Raw genomic sequence first — 16,215 nt, 5'->3', positions numbered from 1 at the left:
CTATTTTCAATTGAATTTTTATGAAATGCCTTGATTTGAAAATAGTTTCAAGGGTCGTATTTTAAAAAAGTTGAGAGTCATGAAATCCTGCAAAAATTCAAAAGTAAAGAAAAGAAGGGATGGTATTTGGAAAAGTCCATCACCTTCGTTGACAAACCTTCAACACTCCTTGGCTAACGAGCCTTTCTATCCTGGGAATTTCTAAGTTCAGTTGTCTGTAAGATTGTAAGATTGTCGTCCAACCAATTAACAATCCGTTGGTAGTTTGATTTATCCCAGAGGGCAAAAGCAGATGTCCGTTGCTATTGTCTTCCTCTGTATCTTTCTTTACTCTCTACCCCTTGCTTGGTCCCAAACTCCGGCCAATTACCAACCTGGGTTTCTCTATACATTTTGCAATAATAATAGCCATGCTGGTAGTACCAAATTCCAGAGCAACCTTGGTGCCCTCCTCAGCCGATCCCTTAACAATGAAAGTGGCATTTCATCCTTTTCTATGGTAAGTGAAGGGGAAGACCCAGACAAAGTCTACGGTCTCTTCCTCTGTAGACCCGATGTCTCTAAACATATCTGCCAGAGTTGCATCGATGCTGCCACTCTGAAGATTGTACAGGTTTGCCAACACAAGGAGGCAATTATATGGTACAACGAGTGTTTTCTGCGCTATTCCAACAGATCTTTCTTCTCTAATCTGGAGATGAAGCCAGCTTTTTATATGTGGAATACACAAAACGCCTCTGCCCCAGATAAATTTGACCAGAAATTGGGTGAAATGTTCCAAAATCTGACTGCCGAAGCCACTTCCTCTGATGGCATGTATGCAATTGGCCAGGTTGAAGTCTCCAATTTTCTCAATTTGTACGGTATTGTGCAGTGTACACGAGATTTACGAATGTCTTACTGCCGCCGATGCCTGGATGAAGTTGTTGGTTATATTCCCAAACTCATGGAAGGAAAGAAGGGTGTGAGAGTTTTTGTGCCAAGCTGTTACATAAGGTACGAGACATACCCGTTTGCGGCTGTGGAGGACCCCATTGTTGAAGCTCAAGTTCCCTCAAGCATCAGTCCACGCGGTATGGTTATCATCTTCCCTAACATATACTAATTATTACAAAATTATAAAATTAAAAAACAAATGCTTTGTTATAGGAAGGAAAGGAAGGAAAACAAAATGGATTGCTATTGGCACAAGTTTATCAGGAATTGTAGTGGTGGCTTTCTGTGTTTACTATGTGATTAGGAGAAGGAAGGGAGCAGATCCAGGTACCTAGCTAACCAGCTGATGCCACAACTATGCTAATACTTCTCATTGTGTTGAGTGAATTAGTCTATGTTCTGCAGAGGAGAAAGAAAGTAAGGGAGATCTTTGTTTACTTGACCTGGGAGGAGGACGACTAGACGCTGAAGACTACTCAAGTGAAACTTTACAAGGAGATATGCTAGCGAAATCGAAGGAGTTTCCTGTGATTGGGTTTGATCTCGTGTACGAAGCTACACAGCATTTCTCTAATGACAACAAGCTCGGGGAAGGTGGGTTCGGCCCAGTTTATAAGGTAATCATGCTGTTGACAGTCGATTTTTCAAGTAGCCATCAGTCACTGCCACTCCCAGATAGGGAGGGGAACAGGCTGTGTTTTAGAAAATTAATGCAGTCTTAAGATGGGCATTTTGCTTTTCTTCTTGTGGAATGGTCCATGGACCAAAAATTGCTTGCAGGGGACATTGTCAGACGGAAAGGAAATTGCTGTTAAGAGGCTTTCCAAAACTTCTGGCCAAGGATTACAGGAGTTCAAGAATGAAGTTATTCTGATTGCCAAACTACAACATAGAAACCTTGTGAGACTCTTGGGTTGCTGCTTAGAGGGAAATGAATTGTTGCTCATTTATGAATATATGCCCAACAAAAGCTTAGATTTCTTCCTTTTTGGTATGGCCAATTAATTTTGAATGCGTTGCTAGTCTAGATGCTTGGAAGAGGAACAATATCAGAAACATATGATACTTGACTTGAATTTGGTTTCTTCATGATTATCAGATTCAACTAGAGGTTTGCAACTAGATTGGAAAACACGATTTAGCATCATTAATGGAATTGCTCGGGGCATTTCATATTTGCATGAGGATTCTCGCCTTAGGATCATCCATAGGGACTTAAAGCCTAGCAATATTTTATTGGATGGTGACATGAATCCGAAGATATCGGACTTCGGGTTGGCAAGGATCTTTGCAGGAAGTGAGAATGGAACTAACACTGCTAAAATAGTGGGATCATAGTAAGTACATTCTTTTAATTTTCAAAAATGTGTTCTATATATATTGTTGTATTTCAACTTTTACTGAACTTATATTTCCCCTTAATCCTTGACAGTGGATACATGGCTCCAGAGTATGCTATGGAAGGGCTATACTCCAATAAGTCTGATGTTTTCAGTTTTGGAGTTGTCTTGCTTGAGATCATAACTGGGAGAAAGAATGCTGGTTTCCATCTCTCTGGAATGGGTCTAAGCCTCCTATCATATGTAAGTTTATTTAGGGTAGTTGCAGTATAATCTCCAAATGAAAAAATGTGATAACATGTTATCACATTATTGGTTTCTTTTTTCACTTGAGATGAGCAAGATCTCTATTGTACGTATTGCTTAGCCTAACCCCCACAAAATGATGATGCAGGCATGGCAACTATGGAATGAAGGAAAAGGGTTGGAGCTGATGGATCCATTATTGGGTGATTCATGTTGCCCAGATGAATTTTTGAGATGCTACCATATTGGGTTATTGTGTGTCCAGGAAGATGCATTTGACAGGCCAACCATGTCATCTGTAATTATCATGTTAAGAAGCGAAAGCCTAAGCCTTCGACAGCCTGAACGACCTGCCTTCTCTGTGGGGAGATTCGCCAATAACCAAGAAATAGCAAGTGGTAGCAGTTCTTCTGTCAATGGTCTAACAGCTTCTACTGCTGTGCCTCGATGATGAGACTGTTCCGTGAGTTTGATGTCCTTACCAGCTCATCTATATTTACATCTTGTATCTTTTACAAAAGCATGTAACAGCATCCAGATTTGGACAAACTGTTTCAGGAATATCGCTGATTTCTTTTGCAGAATGCCAATTTCATCCATTATACATTTACTTTGTGTGAGTGAAATTTCTTTGTTTTCTTATATCTATAACAAGACCAATTTTAAACTCTACCTGATTCTCATATCTACAAATTTTAGTTGTTTCAAAATATAATTTTTTTTATTTTGATTTTATAGAAAAATTATAAATTATATTTATATAATATTAATTAAATTTAATTTGAACCTTATTAAAAAATAATAATAATAATTTAGAAACTATAAATAAATTTGTAAAAATAGTTTTTAGTAAAAGATGAATATTAAGATTATAATAAAATCATAAATTATATTTTCATTAAAAATATATAATTTGTATATATTATAAATATAAATACTAAAATCTTTATAAAGGCGTAATTACATTTTGTTAAAAATATTATTATTATCATTATTATTATTGATAATTAATTATATATTTTAAAATAAATCTAAAAATAAACAAAGTTTATTTATTTTTTAATATATAAATAAGCCAAGTTTTCCATTATAGGTACATATTCAATACTGAATTATGGGTACGTAGAGTATTTTGGATTAATTTTGATTAAATCTATAATTAATTCAATTTTTTTAATTCTAAATTATTATAAAAAAAAAATAGTAGATTCATTAAAAAAAATTAAAGCATTAAGTTTCATTTAATTTAATATTACTTGATTTATAATCTATTTGCTTAAGGAGAAATTTAGAAAAGTATAGTTGTATATAGAGGAGAAATAATAGGGTGATGGCTTATTTTAACCAATTTTGATTTATTATTTTTCAATCCTGATTGAACTTACTAATAGATTTTAAACTATTTTTAAAAATGGTTGAACATGATAATAAATCCACACATTAAGTGTTAAATCTTGCTTGATTCAAAGTATATTTGTATAATGAGAAACTTATGGTTATTACAATTCTATAGGGAAGAGAAACAATAGAGTGAATCAAGACTAATTTTTGTTCATAAATTTGGAAGTGCGAGGTGAGTCTCCCTCCTGCGTTTCAGGTGTCCCAACAGTTTCTGGCGGTCGGGCAGATTTTCTTTGATCACAGGAACTTCCTTAAGATTGTCAATCCATGCATGCAGTCGAGGTAATCTGTTTGCATCCAGCACATTAACACCTGCTACTTCTTCTATGACTCCAAATAAGTAAGCAAGCCAACCAAACGCTATGTCTGCCAGTCCTATGGCATCCCCACCAAAGAACTTCTTGTCCCCAAGACCTTGCTCTTCTAAGATTTTCAGCAGTTCCATTGCTTCTTTTATTGCCCTCTCTTGTTCTGCTCCGGCAGTTCTCAAGACTGCACAAATGGTGGCCATCTGAAAGAGGCATTAACAATTATTCTTAGAATGAGCGTAAGGTTTAGAGAATATCAAATATATTAATCAATATAATCATGATCATGCAGTATGATTGGTCTTCATTTCATACTGGTTGAACACCAAACCAGGATATTCATTCAGCTTTGTCGTTTCCGACATCCAGACCATCTAGAGGTTTGAAGTCCAAAAATTACATAGATCCAAAAGGAGAAGTCAACCAGAAAATACAAGCTATCCTAGTAAGACAAAAGTTGTGTACCCTAAATTACCTTTTCTTCACCAAATTTGATCCAAAAACGAGCCATGGCTCTCTCGTAGGCACCTTGAGGCAGTAGTGGATTCTGTGGCCATGTTTCTTCAATGTATTCAAGGATCATGGAAGACTCGGCAATTGGTTTGCCAGCATGAATAAGTACAGGAACCTTCTTATGAACTGGGTTATGCTGTAAAAGCAGTTGGGTCTTGTTGTAAGGGTCTTCTTCTACATGCTCATAGTTTATACCCTTCAGTTTTAGAGCCCATATCACTCTGTCACTGAATGTGCTCGCCCAAAACCCCAGGAGCTTCACTTCTGCCATTGATATCAGATCAAGACGTCGACGTCCCAGATCTGGTATACCTGCAGGTCTATCAATTTTTATTGGCAATGACATTTATTGAGATTCCCATTGACCAAGCTACCTTTAACTATCTACTAATCATTGAGATCCCCATCTCCATAATTTCTATAATATTTGAATCCAAACGAGTTGAGATCGCTGATTAAAATATCAGGATATTTCGCCAAAATATCTGTGTCATGTGGAAACGATATTTCCCACATAAATATGTGCGGTCAACGATCCTCGTTGACCAAGGCAAAGCTAAAAAAATGAGCTCTTGCCCTGCTACCCGAGGGAGTTGAAATGTTGGGAGAGCACCCACCTTACCATTGGGGCAAATTTGCCCTTGTAAATTATTTTGCATCACATGTATATATATTAAAAGTTTTCATATACACAAAATATTAAAACAATACTTTAAACAATAAATTAATTATAATTAAATAAAAAAAAATCATTTAATTGAGTAACAAAAAGTTTGTAATATCATTAATATATTAATTAAATATTAAAAAATTATTTATTTATCATCATTTATTTTATATCATTTAATACAATTAAATTAAATATATCATAATTTTAATATTAAATATATTTTAAAATTAAACATATGATAATCAAATATCACAATATTATTATCGAACAATATTTGATATAATTTAATAATCAATGTACACTTATATATATATATATATAATTTCTTCAATAAAATAACTTTAAAATGTCTATTATACTTTTAATTTTATTTTTAAGAACTTTATTTTACATTTTTAAAAATTTTGATCAATTTTAGGTCAATCGATATTTTATATCAAAATATTTGTCGATATATCCATAAAATTGAACTACCGATATATCTGTGATTACCAATATTTTTATCCTTGGTTGAGATTTTCATCTCCTACACTTCTATAATATTTAAATCTTGTTATAAATGGAATATATCTATGTACTTTTTTACGTACATTCTCACTTGCTAAAACTTGTTAAACTTGTTTTTTATGTGAAAATTTATTTTATTTTTTAAAAAAATGGAGTGGTCACATTTTTTTAAAGGGAAAATAAAAATAAAAAATAAAATCTTAAAGTCACTATTTTTAAAGGAAAAACATGTTTATGAAAATCAAGTCCAAGTTTGGGATTAGGTCACTTATTGGAAATGTACCATAAAGTAACATCCCTTTAATCTTTAAAGACGTCTTTACCAAACCAAGAGACAACAGTATGAATATACAAGGCAATGGTGATGAAGAGCAAGAGATACAGATCAAAGCATAATATACAAATCAAAGGAATCAAATAAATCAAGGGAAAAAGAAAGTGTACCTTAAAAATGTCTAAAACAAGTCAAAACGCTTACATATATAGAAAGAAATGATTAGTTCATGAGCAAAATAAAGGATATAATATCAAAGTAAGAGCTACCCCATATATACAACATTTATAAAATTCAAGTTAAGAGTCAAAGATGACTAAACTTGCATCAAAGGGGACCAATATACACTAATTATGCAAAGAGATCATAATTGGACAGGATAGCAAATATGTAGTTACAAAATAAATCCAAATAAAATAGTAAAAGGGTGATCATGCCACAGGAGAAGGCTTGTCTAACATGTATAAAATCTCTAGATTACAAATCAAGAGTCATAGAAAACTAAAAACATACCAAAAGGGACTAAATTTACAAGTTATTCAAATAATGCAGAAACATGGCAGAAAATAAGTATTTACAAAATAAATCCAAATAAAATTGTTAGAAATGAGATAAAATCAAAAACAAAAGTCTACATCATATTCAAAGTATCTAGAAAACAACCCAAAAGCACAAGGGGCTCAAAGACGCACAAAGTAGTCCATATTTCAAAGAACTTCTCACAACTCCAAATTAGGCTAGAATAGCAATCATGCAATGATTGAATTAAATTTCAAGTTTAACAAATGATTTTTTTTTAGCAAAACCAAAGCCCACAAAGAAAAAAAAAGAACTCAAAATTAATTTTAAAAAAAACACCCCACAAGCTAGAACTGATTTGCAAAAACATTTCAAAGGTGAAAAAACAAGATAGAAGTTGGACATATGGAAAAACTAATTTATTCAATAGGCTTGGAAAGGGTGTTTCTAACAAAAAATAAAAATAAAAATTGAGACATTCAAGAAAACACAATCTAAACCTCAAAAATATTTTATAATAAGCCAAAATTTTGAAATTTATAAAAACAATAAGGGTGTAAAAAACAGGACAACAAAAAAACAAAATTTAGAGATCAAAGAATGTGGATTTTGCCATAAGCACAAATTATTTTTCATTGACTAATCCACATCCCAACCTCTAATGAACATGGGAAAAGGCTCATAGAGGCTAGAGATAATCTCATTAAATTAAGATTTAAAAGATTAATTGATGTTTTCAAAATCAAGAAAATCTTAAAATCAAGAATTTAGAAAAATAAGTAATGTAGGTTAAGGAAGTGAGTCATAGTTCAACTACAAAGCTTCACTCCTTCACAAACCTTAAATGACTATGAGTTTAAGCTCATAAGAGGCATGGAGGACCAAATTAACATTCAAGTTTGGAGAAAAGTGTTGAATGTACATGAAAACATCCATGGAGAGATATGTTCCCATATGGAATCAAGTCATGTATGCCAAGCACCAGTGGCAACCATTATTAGCCTTGAAATGACCATAATATTAAGCCCTAAATGACCATGAGGATGGATTCAAAAGGGCTAAAAATGATCCTCGAAAAATCAGTTTGAAAAAACTTTTCAAAAATCACAAAAACAAATATAACAAATATCATTTTCTCAAACATGATGGTAAGACCAAAACTCATGGAAGGAGACTTCACCTTGGCCCACGAATTTGACCATTGAAAGATGTTTGAATTTCAACCAAAGGGGTTTGAAAATGAGTTTTACTACTAAATTTGCATAGAAAACACAAAAAGGCAAAAAGAGGCTCCAAATGGTCTTTCCTAGAGAAAATCTTATTGACAAACAAATAAATACTTTGTGGCTCTGAAATTTTATTTTAAAATCAGTCAAAAAGCTTTAAAAATTATCAAAATAAAGAGGAAATAAAATGCCTAAAAGAAAAACAAAGGTTTCAAATCCAAATAAGTCTCATATCAAGATTTAATCAATGGGCTTCAAAATGGCAAAATACCCAAAAAAAAAAAACCAAACTAAAAATTATTCAAGAGATTAAGCATTTTCTTAAGCGATCAAGATGAACAAAGTGAAGAAGAAAAAAAAAATGCTCCATAGATGAAGAACAAATATCCAACAATCAAGTGTGCAGCCTTCAATATCCACACCCAATGTACATATCATCTTTAGAATTAATATATGGAAGAAAATGAACTGAAAATAAGCACAAAAACCAAAGCTAAAGAGAACTTACCCAAGAAATCTCCTCACAAGTGAAATCACTTAGCTTATAGTATGCATAATTGTTGGGAATCTTGGATTACTTTGTAGGGATTGAGCCCCAGAAAGCAAGACATGATGTAACAAATTAGATTTAACCATCCCCTTGCTATCCCTTTGGTTTATTGACATTGATTTGTGCATTCAGCTCATGTCTTTTGCATTGTATATGACTTGGATGCATTAGGAGTTATATAGAAGATACAAGTCATGGGTTCCTTGTAAGTAGATAAGTTATCCACAGTCGGTTCATGGATTCGGGTAATCCAATAGAGACTATGGTGCACCATCTCCTAATTGGAATGATGGTTATCTTGGTCATCAGGATGGGTTTCCCATAATGAGCGCACTAGTGTATGTGATGCACACTAAACATGAATTACAATGAATTATGACACAAGGTTATCAATTATCATGATTCACCAAGCTACTATACTGCATGGACTCTCAACCTTGAGAGGACATTGAGCTTATGCCAAAATCAACATGAGGCTTTGACCTATGAGTGAAACCCTAAAGTGGTCATATAGCCCTATGGATTAGGTCACTGTTGTTTGAGGCTAGTGGCAACATGTATTCTCAATAAAGACACCATGATATCTCATGGGATTGAGACAATATGTCCCCTTGGGTGATCCAAAGGACATGTGATTATGAAATTTTTGGTCATAGTAATTCCTTTAGTCGAATTTGACATATGCTCATTGGAACTAGAGTATGTCAATTGATCACATAATAAGTGAAATTTGTAACTCAATTATTTGAGAGGTAATCTTGATAGGTAATAGCACGACATTTTTAGATTACGGACACCAACTCATGGAGAGTTTGCATTCAGTGGATAGTATGTCACAGACTTGAGCACACTTGGTGTCTCGTTGTAATATATATGGGGTATTGGAGTGCAGTTGACTTTCTATAGCGGAATGTTGATTCAATTTCAAATTTTGATTTTGAGGGATTCTGAGGGAGCCAAAACTCCTATAGGTCCCAATGGTTCCCATTCTGAGCTCATATTCCTTGATGTCATAGTTTATGAGGGTTGAATGGGTTTTTAGTTCACTTTTATGCATAAGAGTGTTTTGGTAATTATGCAAGGTTGCACAAGGATAAGTGAGTGGTATCTCTGGACTAGGTTAATTGATTAATTAAGGTCTTGTATGGTTAATTAATCAATTAGCAACCTTTTTGGACTAAATTAAGTAACTTAAGCCTATGGTGAGCTTAAGTGACTTAACCTAATAGGAAGTCCATAAATACCCCTTTAGGGGAAGGTCTTGTCATTCTCCCCTTTAGTCTAGAAAGAGAGCCCTAGCCTCCACCTTTGAGATCTCCACCATCTCAGTGCCTAAACATAAGGAAGAGTCATCGGGCTGAAAATCATGGTGTTTACGAGAACCATTATGACTTTAGAGTTATCTACATCAATTGGAATTGATCTAAGAACATCCATATCAAAGGTATATGGATTTATTTTCTAAATCTATGTTTTCTATGGTATTCATATATTTTTTTTTGAATACTTGTTTATCTCTTACAATAGATTTAGAGGGCCTATGATAGATTTACATGCATCCTACAAGATCCAGGGTATGGGAATAAGAGTAATCTGGGGTTCCCATCAAACTCCATTCCCCTGCCCTGGATCTTGTAGGGTGCATGCCTATCCCTAGGCATCTCTAAATCTATCACAATGAAATAAAATGGTAATAAAAACCATTATTAACTATAGATCTAAAGATATGAACTTCATACATGGATCGGGATGTTCCCAAATCAATTTCTTATGGCGAAGAACATGTCTGAATAGTTTGGAGGTCTCGTACACCTAAGATCTATCAACGGATAACTAGAACTACAATCTTAGCACTCTAAATTGTAGGCTTCGAAATGGTGGAAACCTTGGCTCTCTCTAGAGGTACAAGTCAACTCTCATTAAGAAACTCTAACCCATGAAGGGGTATTTATAGGGTTTCCTACTAGGCTTAAGTGACTTGAACCCATCAAGGCTTGATCATTTAATCTAGCTCAAAACGGGTCCTAAATGATTAATTAGCCACATAGGGCTATCTAATTTATCAATTAACCTAATCCAAAGACCTTGTTTATTATCCCTTTGTACAACCTTGCATAATTACTAAAACCCCATTATGCACAAGAATTAACCTAAAGTTAATCCAACACTCATAAGCCCTATCATCATAGTATATGAGCTCAGAGTAGGGACCGCTGAGACCCAAAGGAGTACTAGCTCCATCACAATCTAATTCCAAAGTTGATTCAACATTCCACAAAAGACAAACAACTGCACTCCACACCTTATGTAAATAACAACAAGACAAAGTTCGAGTTCATGACCTACTATCCACTGCATGCAACTCCCTATGAACTGGTGTCCATAATCTAATAAGGTAGTGCTATCACATATCAAGATTACCTCTCAAATCCTTGAGTTACAGATCCTACTTATCATGTGATCAATTAACATACTCTAACTTCAAATAGTAAGTGTCAAATTCCACTAAAAGAATTATTATAACTACAGATTTCATGATCACATATCCTTTGGATCACCCAATGAGACATACTATCTCAATCCCATGAGATATCATAGTGCCTCTATTGAGAATATCTGTTGTAATTAGTCTCCATAAATAGTGACCCAATCCATAAGGATATATGACCATTTTATGGTCTCACCCACAGGTCAAAGCCTCCTGTTGATTTTGGCACAATCTCAATATCCTTTCTAGGTTGAGACTCTATATAGTATAGTAGCTTTGTGAACTATGACAATTGATATCCTTGCATCATAATTCACCGTATATCCTATTTAATGTGCATCACATATACTAGTGCACTTACCATGGGAAACTCATCCCAATGGCTAAGACAAATCATCCCTCCAATTAAGAGGTGGTGCACTACAGCCTCTATTGAATTACTTAAATCCATGAACCAATGCACTCATAATGCACTCATGTAGACTCTCCATTTTGTCCTCTTAGCACATGTGACACTAAGTGTCTTCCTGTACTTCTCTTTTTACATGTAGTAATCCTTTGGCTACCTTTCGAGGTTAGTTTAGATCTCATTTAGAATATAGGTTCCATTCAGATGTTCCTATAAGCTTAGTTCGATTAGGTTAGTTCCTAAGTTTGGCTGCTTGTTTTTTAATGTTAGTGAGCTTTGGTTTGGTCTATGCCAATTTGACATTGTTTTTATTTTTTATTTTTATTATTATCCATTGAGCTCATTTAACATCTTAAATTCATCGAATTGCAAATGTGATATTTATGGTTATATTTGTTTTATCTATTTATTTATTAATTTTTATTTTTATTTTTATTTATTTAGTTTTTATTATTTATTGCATAATTCTGATGTTTAGTTTCAATTTGCATTATACCTACTTTCGACCTTATTTTATTTTACATGGGACTCGAGTACTATATATATTGGAAATTGAGGACTACCACTTCGGAGAAAAACGTTCTTGGCAAGTCGCTAGTATGGCACAAATCAAAGTGCAGTACTATCAATATTGGAAATATGCCTCGGTCAGGCCCACCTATTGCATGGCCATGCATGGCCATTTAGGCGCAGGTAATCCCTTTTATATGTATGCATGCAGTCAACAAGGCATAACTCATGCTTTATTGGAAATTAAGATACAAGTGAAGACCATGTTATGGACACCCATGCAACAAGTAAAAGGAATAGGCTAGGGCACATGGAGATGAGGAAGTATGATCCACCAAAATTTGAAAAGGTGTGGGGACAGAAAATGGGAAAGAGGATTCGAAAAGAGTGGAGGTGGGAGTTTCAAAGGGTTCTGCATGGGAAAAGAAAGGATTTTGAAAGAAAATATATGGAAGGGATATTTTTAGGACAAAATAATCTGATAAAGGGGAAGGGTTCTGATTTTGAGTAGGGAGGAGAAGAAAAAAGAAAAGGTATAAACGAGAAAAGAAAGAACCAGAAGATTTTCAGGAAAGACAGCCACTGGAAATCATCACCTATCTGTTTTTGGAGGAATTCATCAACAGCGCACCTTGTAGATTTTAGGATCAATATTCAGCATGCACCATCAATAATCATCAACACACACCATCAAGTCTTTTTTTTTTTTTTTTTTAAATATTGTATTGCTTTAGAAGGAAGTTTGAGTGTAGTCGAGAGAATTTATTGATGTCAATAGAAGGGTTTAATGAATTTAGTATGTGTTAGTGGAGAAATGGAGTGGCAACCATGTTAATGGAGATGTGAGGTGCATGAATTTTCATTGGTAAAAATATGAATTCGATGGAGATGTGTTAGTGGAAATGTGAAGCTGAATTTTATGAATTAAATTAAGGCATAAAGTGGCTTCTTATAAGGTAATTTTATGAATTAAATTAAGGCATAAAGTGGTTGGATATGTGTGTGCATGGTTGAATTTTTTTATTAAAATTCGATGGATGAAATGGTTGCATATAGTGAATATATGGTGTTTGAGAGTTCATTGAAAATTAATGGATAAAGTATGTTGCACAGTGGAAGATGGTGGCTGGATTATTTAAATGGAATATGGCCATGAACATGTGGATTAAGAATTTGGTGGAAAGATTAAAGCGGGTTGCAAGGAAGGACATCTCCACAGGCTACAATCACTTGGAATCTCCACAGGTTGTCACTTGGAGATAGCTTCAGCATGCATCAGATTTTTTTTTTTTAAGAGGATGAGGCTACCACTTTGAACATCCACTACAAGAGGTTGTCACTTTGAGAATATGGCACTACCAAATTTTGTGGAGACATCCACACATTTTGATCAAATTTGGAGGGCAACAAAAAAATATGACAACAAGCTACCACTTTGAGGACATCTTGAGATTTTCTTTTAGAACATGTAACCCATATAAAGCATCATATTGGAAGGATTAATAGCGTCCTAACAACCGCTCCTTTTACATGGTTGAAGGTAAGTTTTCTTTTTAAATTCTCATTTTAGTTTGATTTAATTTATTCTATTAGTTTAGGTCGAGTTATAATTTGTGATCAGTAATTAATTTAACCGATTCATTGTGTTGTAGTTCATGCTTTGATTTGGTTTGATCCCACTCTTTTAGTTTGAGTATTCCTTACATTTTTAGTAAATTGGCTTCTATGTGATGAAGTTGTTATTTTGAAACTTGTCTTGATTTATCTTAATTCATTTTAGTTAGTTTAGAATTTTTCATTATAGTTCACTAGATTAATTGTTTCATGGAATAAAATTTTTATTTTGAAGCTTGTGTTATTTTAGTTTAATTCATTCAAGATCATTAAGAACTTTTATAGTTTTAATTAATTAGTTTGATTGATTCAGTGTCATGATGTCTTATCTTGCAAAGTCGGATAATTGTAGTGCTTAATCTTTTTGTCTTAGGTTTTGAGTTATTAGGTTGTTTTCCATGCTATCAAAATTTGATCTTGCAAAGTTGGATAGTTTTAGTATTTAATTTTTTTTGTTTCAGTTTTTGTGTTATTAGGTTTTTATCTATTATATTTAAAGTTCACATCTTTAAAAATTGGGTAGTTCTTAGTTTTTTTTTTTTTTTTTCTTGTTATTATGCATGTCTTTGACTGTGCTATGTTATTAAAATTCCCATCTTTGAAAGACTATTAATTCTTAGGTTTTAAATTTCTTTGTTATTATATTTGTAAATTGGATGGTTATTTTTACTAAAGGTTAATTTCATCCTTAGAAGATTGGTTTCTCTTTAGGTTTGAGATCTTTTGGGTTTTATTCATGCTATTAAAAGTCTTGATTTTTTGTTTTGTTTTGTTTTGTTTTTTTTGTTTTTTTTTTTTTTTTTTTTTTTTTTTTTTGAAAGCTTAGAAAATTCTTAAGATTTACTTCACTTGTTAAAGTATAAAGTTGGATTATTTGATTTGAAAACATTGTTAATTCGTTTAGTATTTAATCTACCTGTTAATATATGGTGTTGAATCATTTATTTTGAAAGCATATTGTTTTGTTAGTGACTTAGATCTCCATTTTAAAACTCATGTTTGATCATTTATATTCAAAAGCTTGTTAATTGTTTGTGATTTAGTTAAAATTCATGATGTTGGTTATTTATCTTTGAAAGACTTCTTTTTTTAGGAAAAATTTTAGAAATTGACATTTTGAATCAAGTCAAAATTAATTCTTTTCTTTCAAAAATAATTTTTTTTTCTCAATCATAGGTATGGCTCCTAGATCCCAAATGAAAGGTAGCTAACAAAGTGATCTAAGTCGAGCTTCTCTTGTTTTCAAATTCTTTTAAGAAAGAAATAAAAAATACTTATTTTGTGTCCATTGATTAGGATTTATCAAATCACTTGGTTTCTTTTGCTTTTTCTAAAATCATTTTCAAAACTGTTTAAACCAATAAAAGGCTTTAGAAAAACATTCATTCTAGGTTTAGGCAAAGATCACATTTTCTTTGGAAATTATGCAACTTATTTCACTCTAAGTTGCATTTTCAAAATTTTGTTTTGTTTCACATAAGTTTGAGCTTGTGCTCCCAAGCTAATGGGAATACACAAGTTAAACTTATAGATATTGAATGGAGACTTGATGGAACCCCTATATGAAAGAATTTTTCAAAACTCATCTTTGTTGTTGGTTTCCACTCAACAACTAACCATTTAGATTTAAAATTTGTTGTGATAGTTTTATAATGTTTAAAAAAAATTAAAAAAAAAATTGTACAAATTTTGTTACTTCTTGAACTTGATTCTAAAATTATTTGAGTTGAAAAGTTCTTCTCAAAGTCGAGTTATGATCATCTCTTTTAGCATGTTTTGTTTAGGCACACTTCTATACACTTGAGAGATCTTTGCAAAATAAAATTACCTTTTGATCATTTTAATTTAAATGAATAATTTTTTCCAGATTCTTGACTTCTTAAAATTGAATTTTGATATAAAAAAATATTAAAAAAAATATGTTTTCTTGAGGAAGATATGATTTTTCAAATTCGTACCTACTGCACATGATCGAATTTGGATAACTGATCGAGTATACTATCCTAAAAATTATTTCGAATGCTTTTTGACCATGAATTATCTTTTTTTTACAATCTAAACATCTTAAATGACTTGTGTGATTTTTTTGTATGAATTTAGAAGGCTTCTATGTATTTGTTTAAAATTCAGTTTACACTAGTTACTATTTTCTACCTAGTTTTGGACCTTTTGGAACTTTTGGGTGTTTTTGCTTAAATCTATTATTTGAATGGGTTTTTGGGCTTTTGTATGTAGTTCTAGATGTGTAGGAAATGGTTTTTGAAAATGTTTGTAATTAAATTCCACTTCAAGATATTTTTTTTAGGATTTGTTTCGTGATACTCTCTTTTTTTACTACATATTAATGATCTTTTACTTTGCGTGACTCTGTTATTTATTTTTGAATTATTTGACTTATCTAGGCTCAACTTTTGCTATGGTATTGTATATTAGGCATAATGAGGATGTTGTATAATTCATTCTATGATCAAATAATGCTTCTAGGTATTTAATTAAGACTTTTCTGGTAAATGCTATTATTCTGCCCATTTGTCGTATGTCTTGTCTTGGTCACTAATTTTGATATCTATACCTCTCTTGTACATTAGCTTAGCTTTAACATTGAATTGAATGTATGTCATATACAATAGTTAATATTATTTAGGGTCTCAAACTAATTTTTGACAATGTACGAGGGCTTGTTTTGTTGATTGCATAAGATGTA

At 32.7% G+C, this 16,215-nt stretch overlaps 2 protein-coding genes across 2 annotated transcripts; one reads left to right on the top strand and one right to left on the bottom strand.

Moving 5' to 3' along the window:
* Positions 1-158: 158 nt before the first annotated feature.
* LOC117914197 (cysteine-rich receptor-like protein kinase 19) lies at positions 159-3,167 on the top strand. The gene is made up of 7 exons (XM_034829424.1): positions 159-1,073; positions 1,150-1,263; positions 1,342-1,553; positions 1,717-1,927; positions 2,036-2,273; positions 2,369-2,519; positions 2,671-3,167. Exons 1-7 carry the CDS (start codon positions 293-295, stop codon positions 2,971-2,973), a joined length of 2,010 nt encoding a protein of 669 aa, XP_034685315.1. The 5' UTR covers positions 159-292; the 3' UTR covers positions 2,974-3,167.
* An 874-nt stretch (positions 3,168-4,041) lies between these two features.
* Positions 4,042-5,039, bottom strand: LOC117915131 (probable glutathione S-transferase). The gene is made up of 2 exons (XM_034830708.1): positions 4,707-5,039; positions 4,042-4,434 (listed from the first exon to the last, which is right to left on the bottom strand). The coding sequence occupies exons 1-2, from the start codon at positions 5,013-5,015 to the stop codon at positions 4,075-4,077; spliced, it is 669 nt and encodes a 222-aa protein (XP_034686599.1). The 5' UTR covers positions 5,016-5,039; the 3' UTR covers positions 4,042-4,074.
* Between the last annotated feature and the right edge of the window lie 11,176 nt (positions 5,040-16,215).

Source organism: Vitis riparia, chromosome 5, assembly GCF_004353265.1.
Source record: "Vitis riparia cultivar Riparia Gloire de Montpellier isolate 1030 chromosome 5, EGFV_Vit.rip_1.0, whole genome shotgun sequence".
NCBI classification, from domain to species: domain Eukaryota; kingdom Viridiplantae; phylum Streptophyta; class Magnoliopsida; order Vitales; family Vitaceae; genus Vitis; species Vitis riparia.
The sequence above is the reverse complement of the archived record's forward strand: the minus strand, read 5'-3'. Positions and strand labels throughout refer to the sequence as shown.

What these genes read in the sequence shown, in the direction of transcription:
- LOC117915131 (XM_034830708.1), bottom strand. Translation starts at nt 5,015, where the DNA reads ATGGCAGAAGTGAAGCTCCTGGGGTTTTGGGCGAGCACATTCAGTGAC. An exon ending in TCAAATTTGGTGAAGAAAAG is followed by an intron (nt 4,435 to 4,706) that starts GTAATTTAGGGT and finishes TGCCTCTTTCAG; the next exon opens with ATGGCCACCATTTGTGCAGT.
- LOC117914197 (XM_034829424.1), top strand. Translation starts at nt 293, where the DNA reads ATGTCCGTTGCTATTGTCTTCCTCTGTATCTTTCTTTACTCTCTACCC. An exon ending in AAGGAAGGGAGCAGATCCAG is followed by an intron (nt 1,264 to 1,341) that starts GTACCTAGCTAA and finishes TATGTTCTGCAG; the next exon opens with AGGAGAAAGAAAGTAAGGGA. An exon ending in GCTAAAATAGTGGGATCATA is followed by an intron (nt 2,274 to 2,368) that starts GTAAGTACATTC and finishes AATCCTTGACAG; the next exon opens with TGGATACATGGCTCCAGAGT.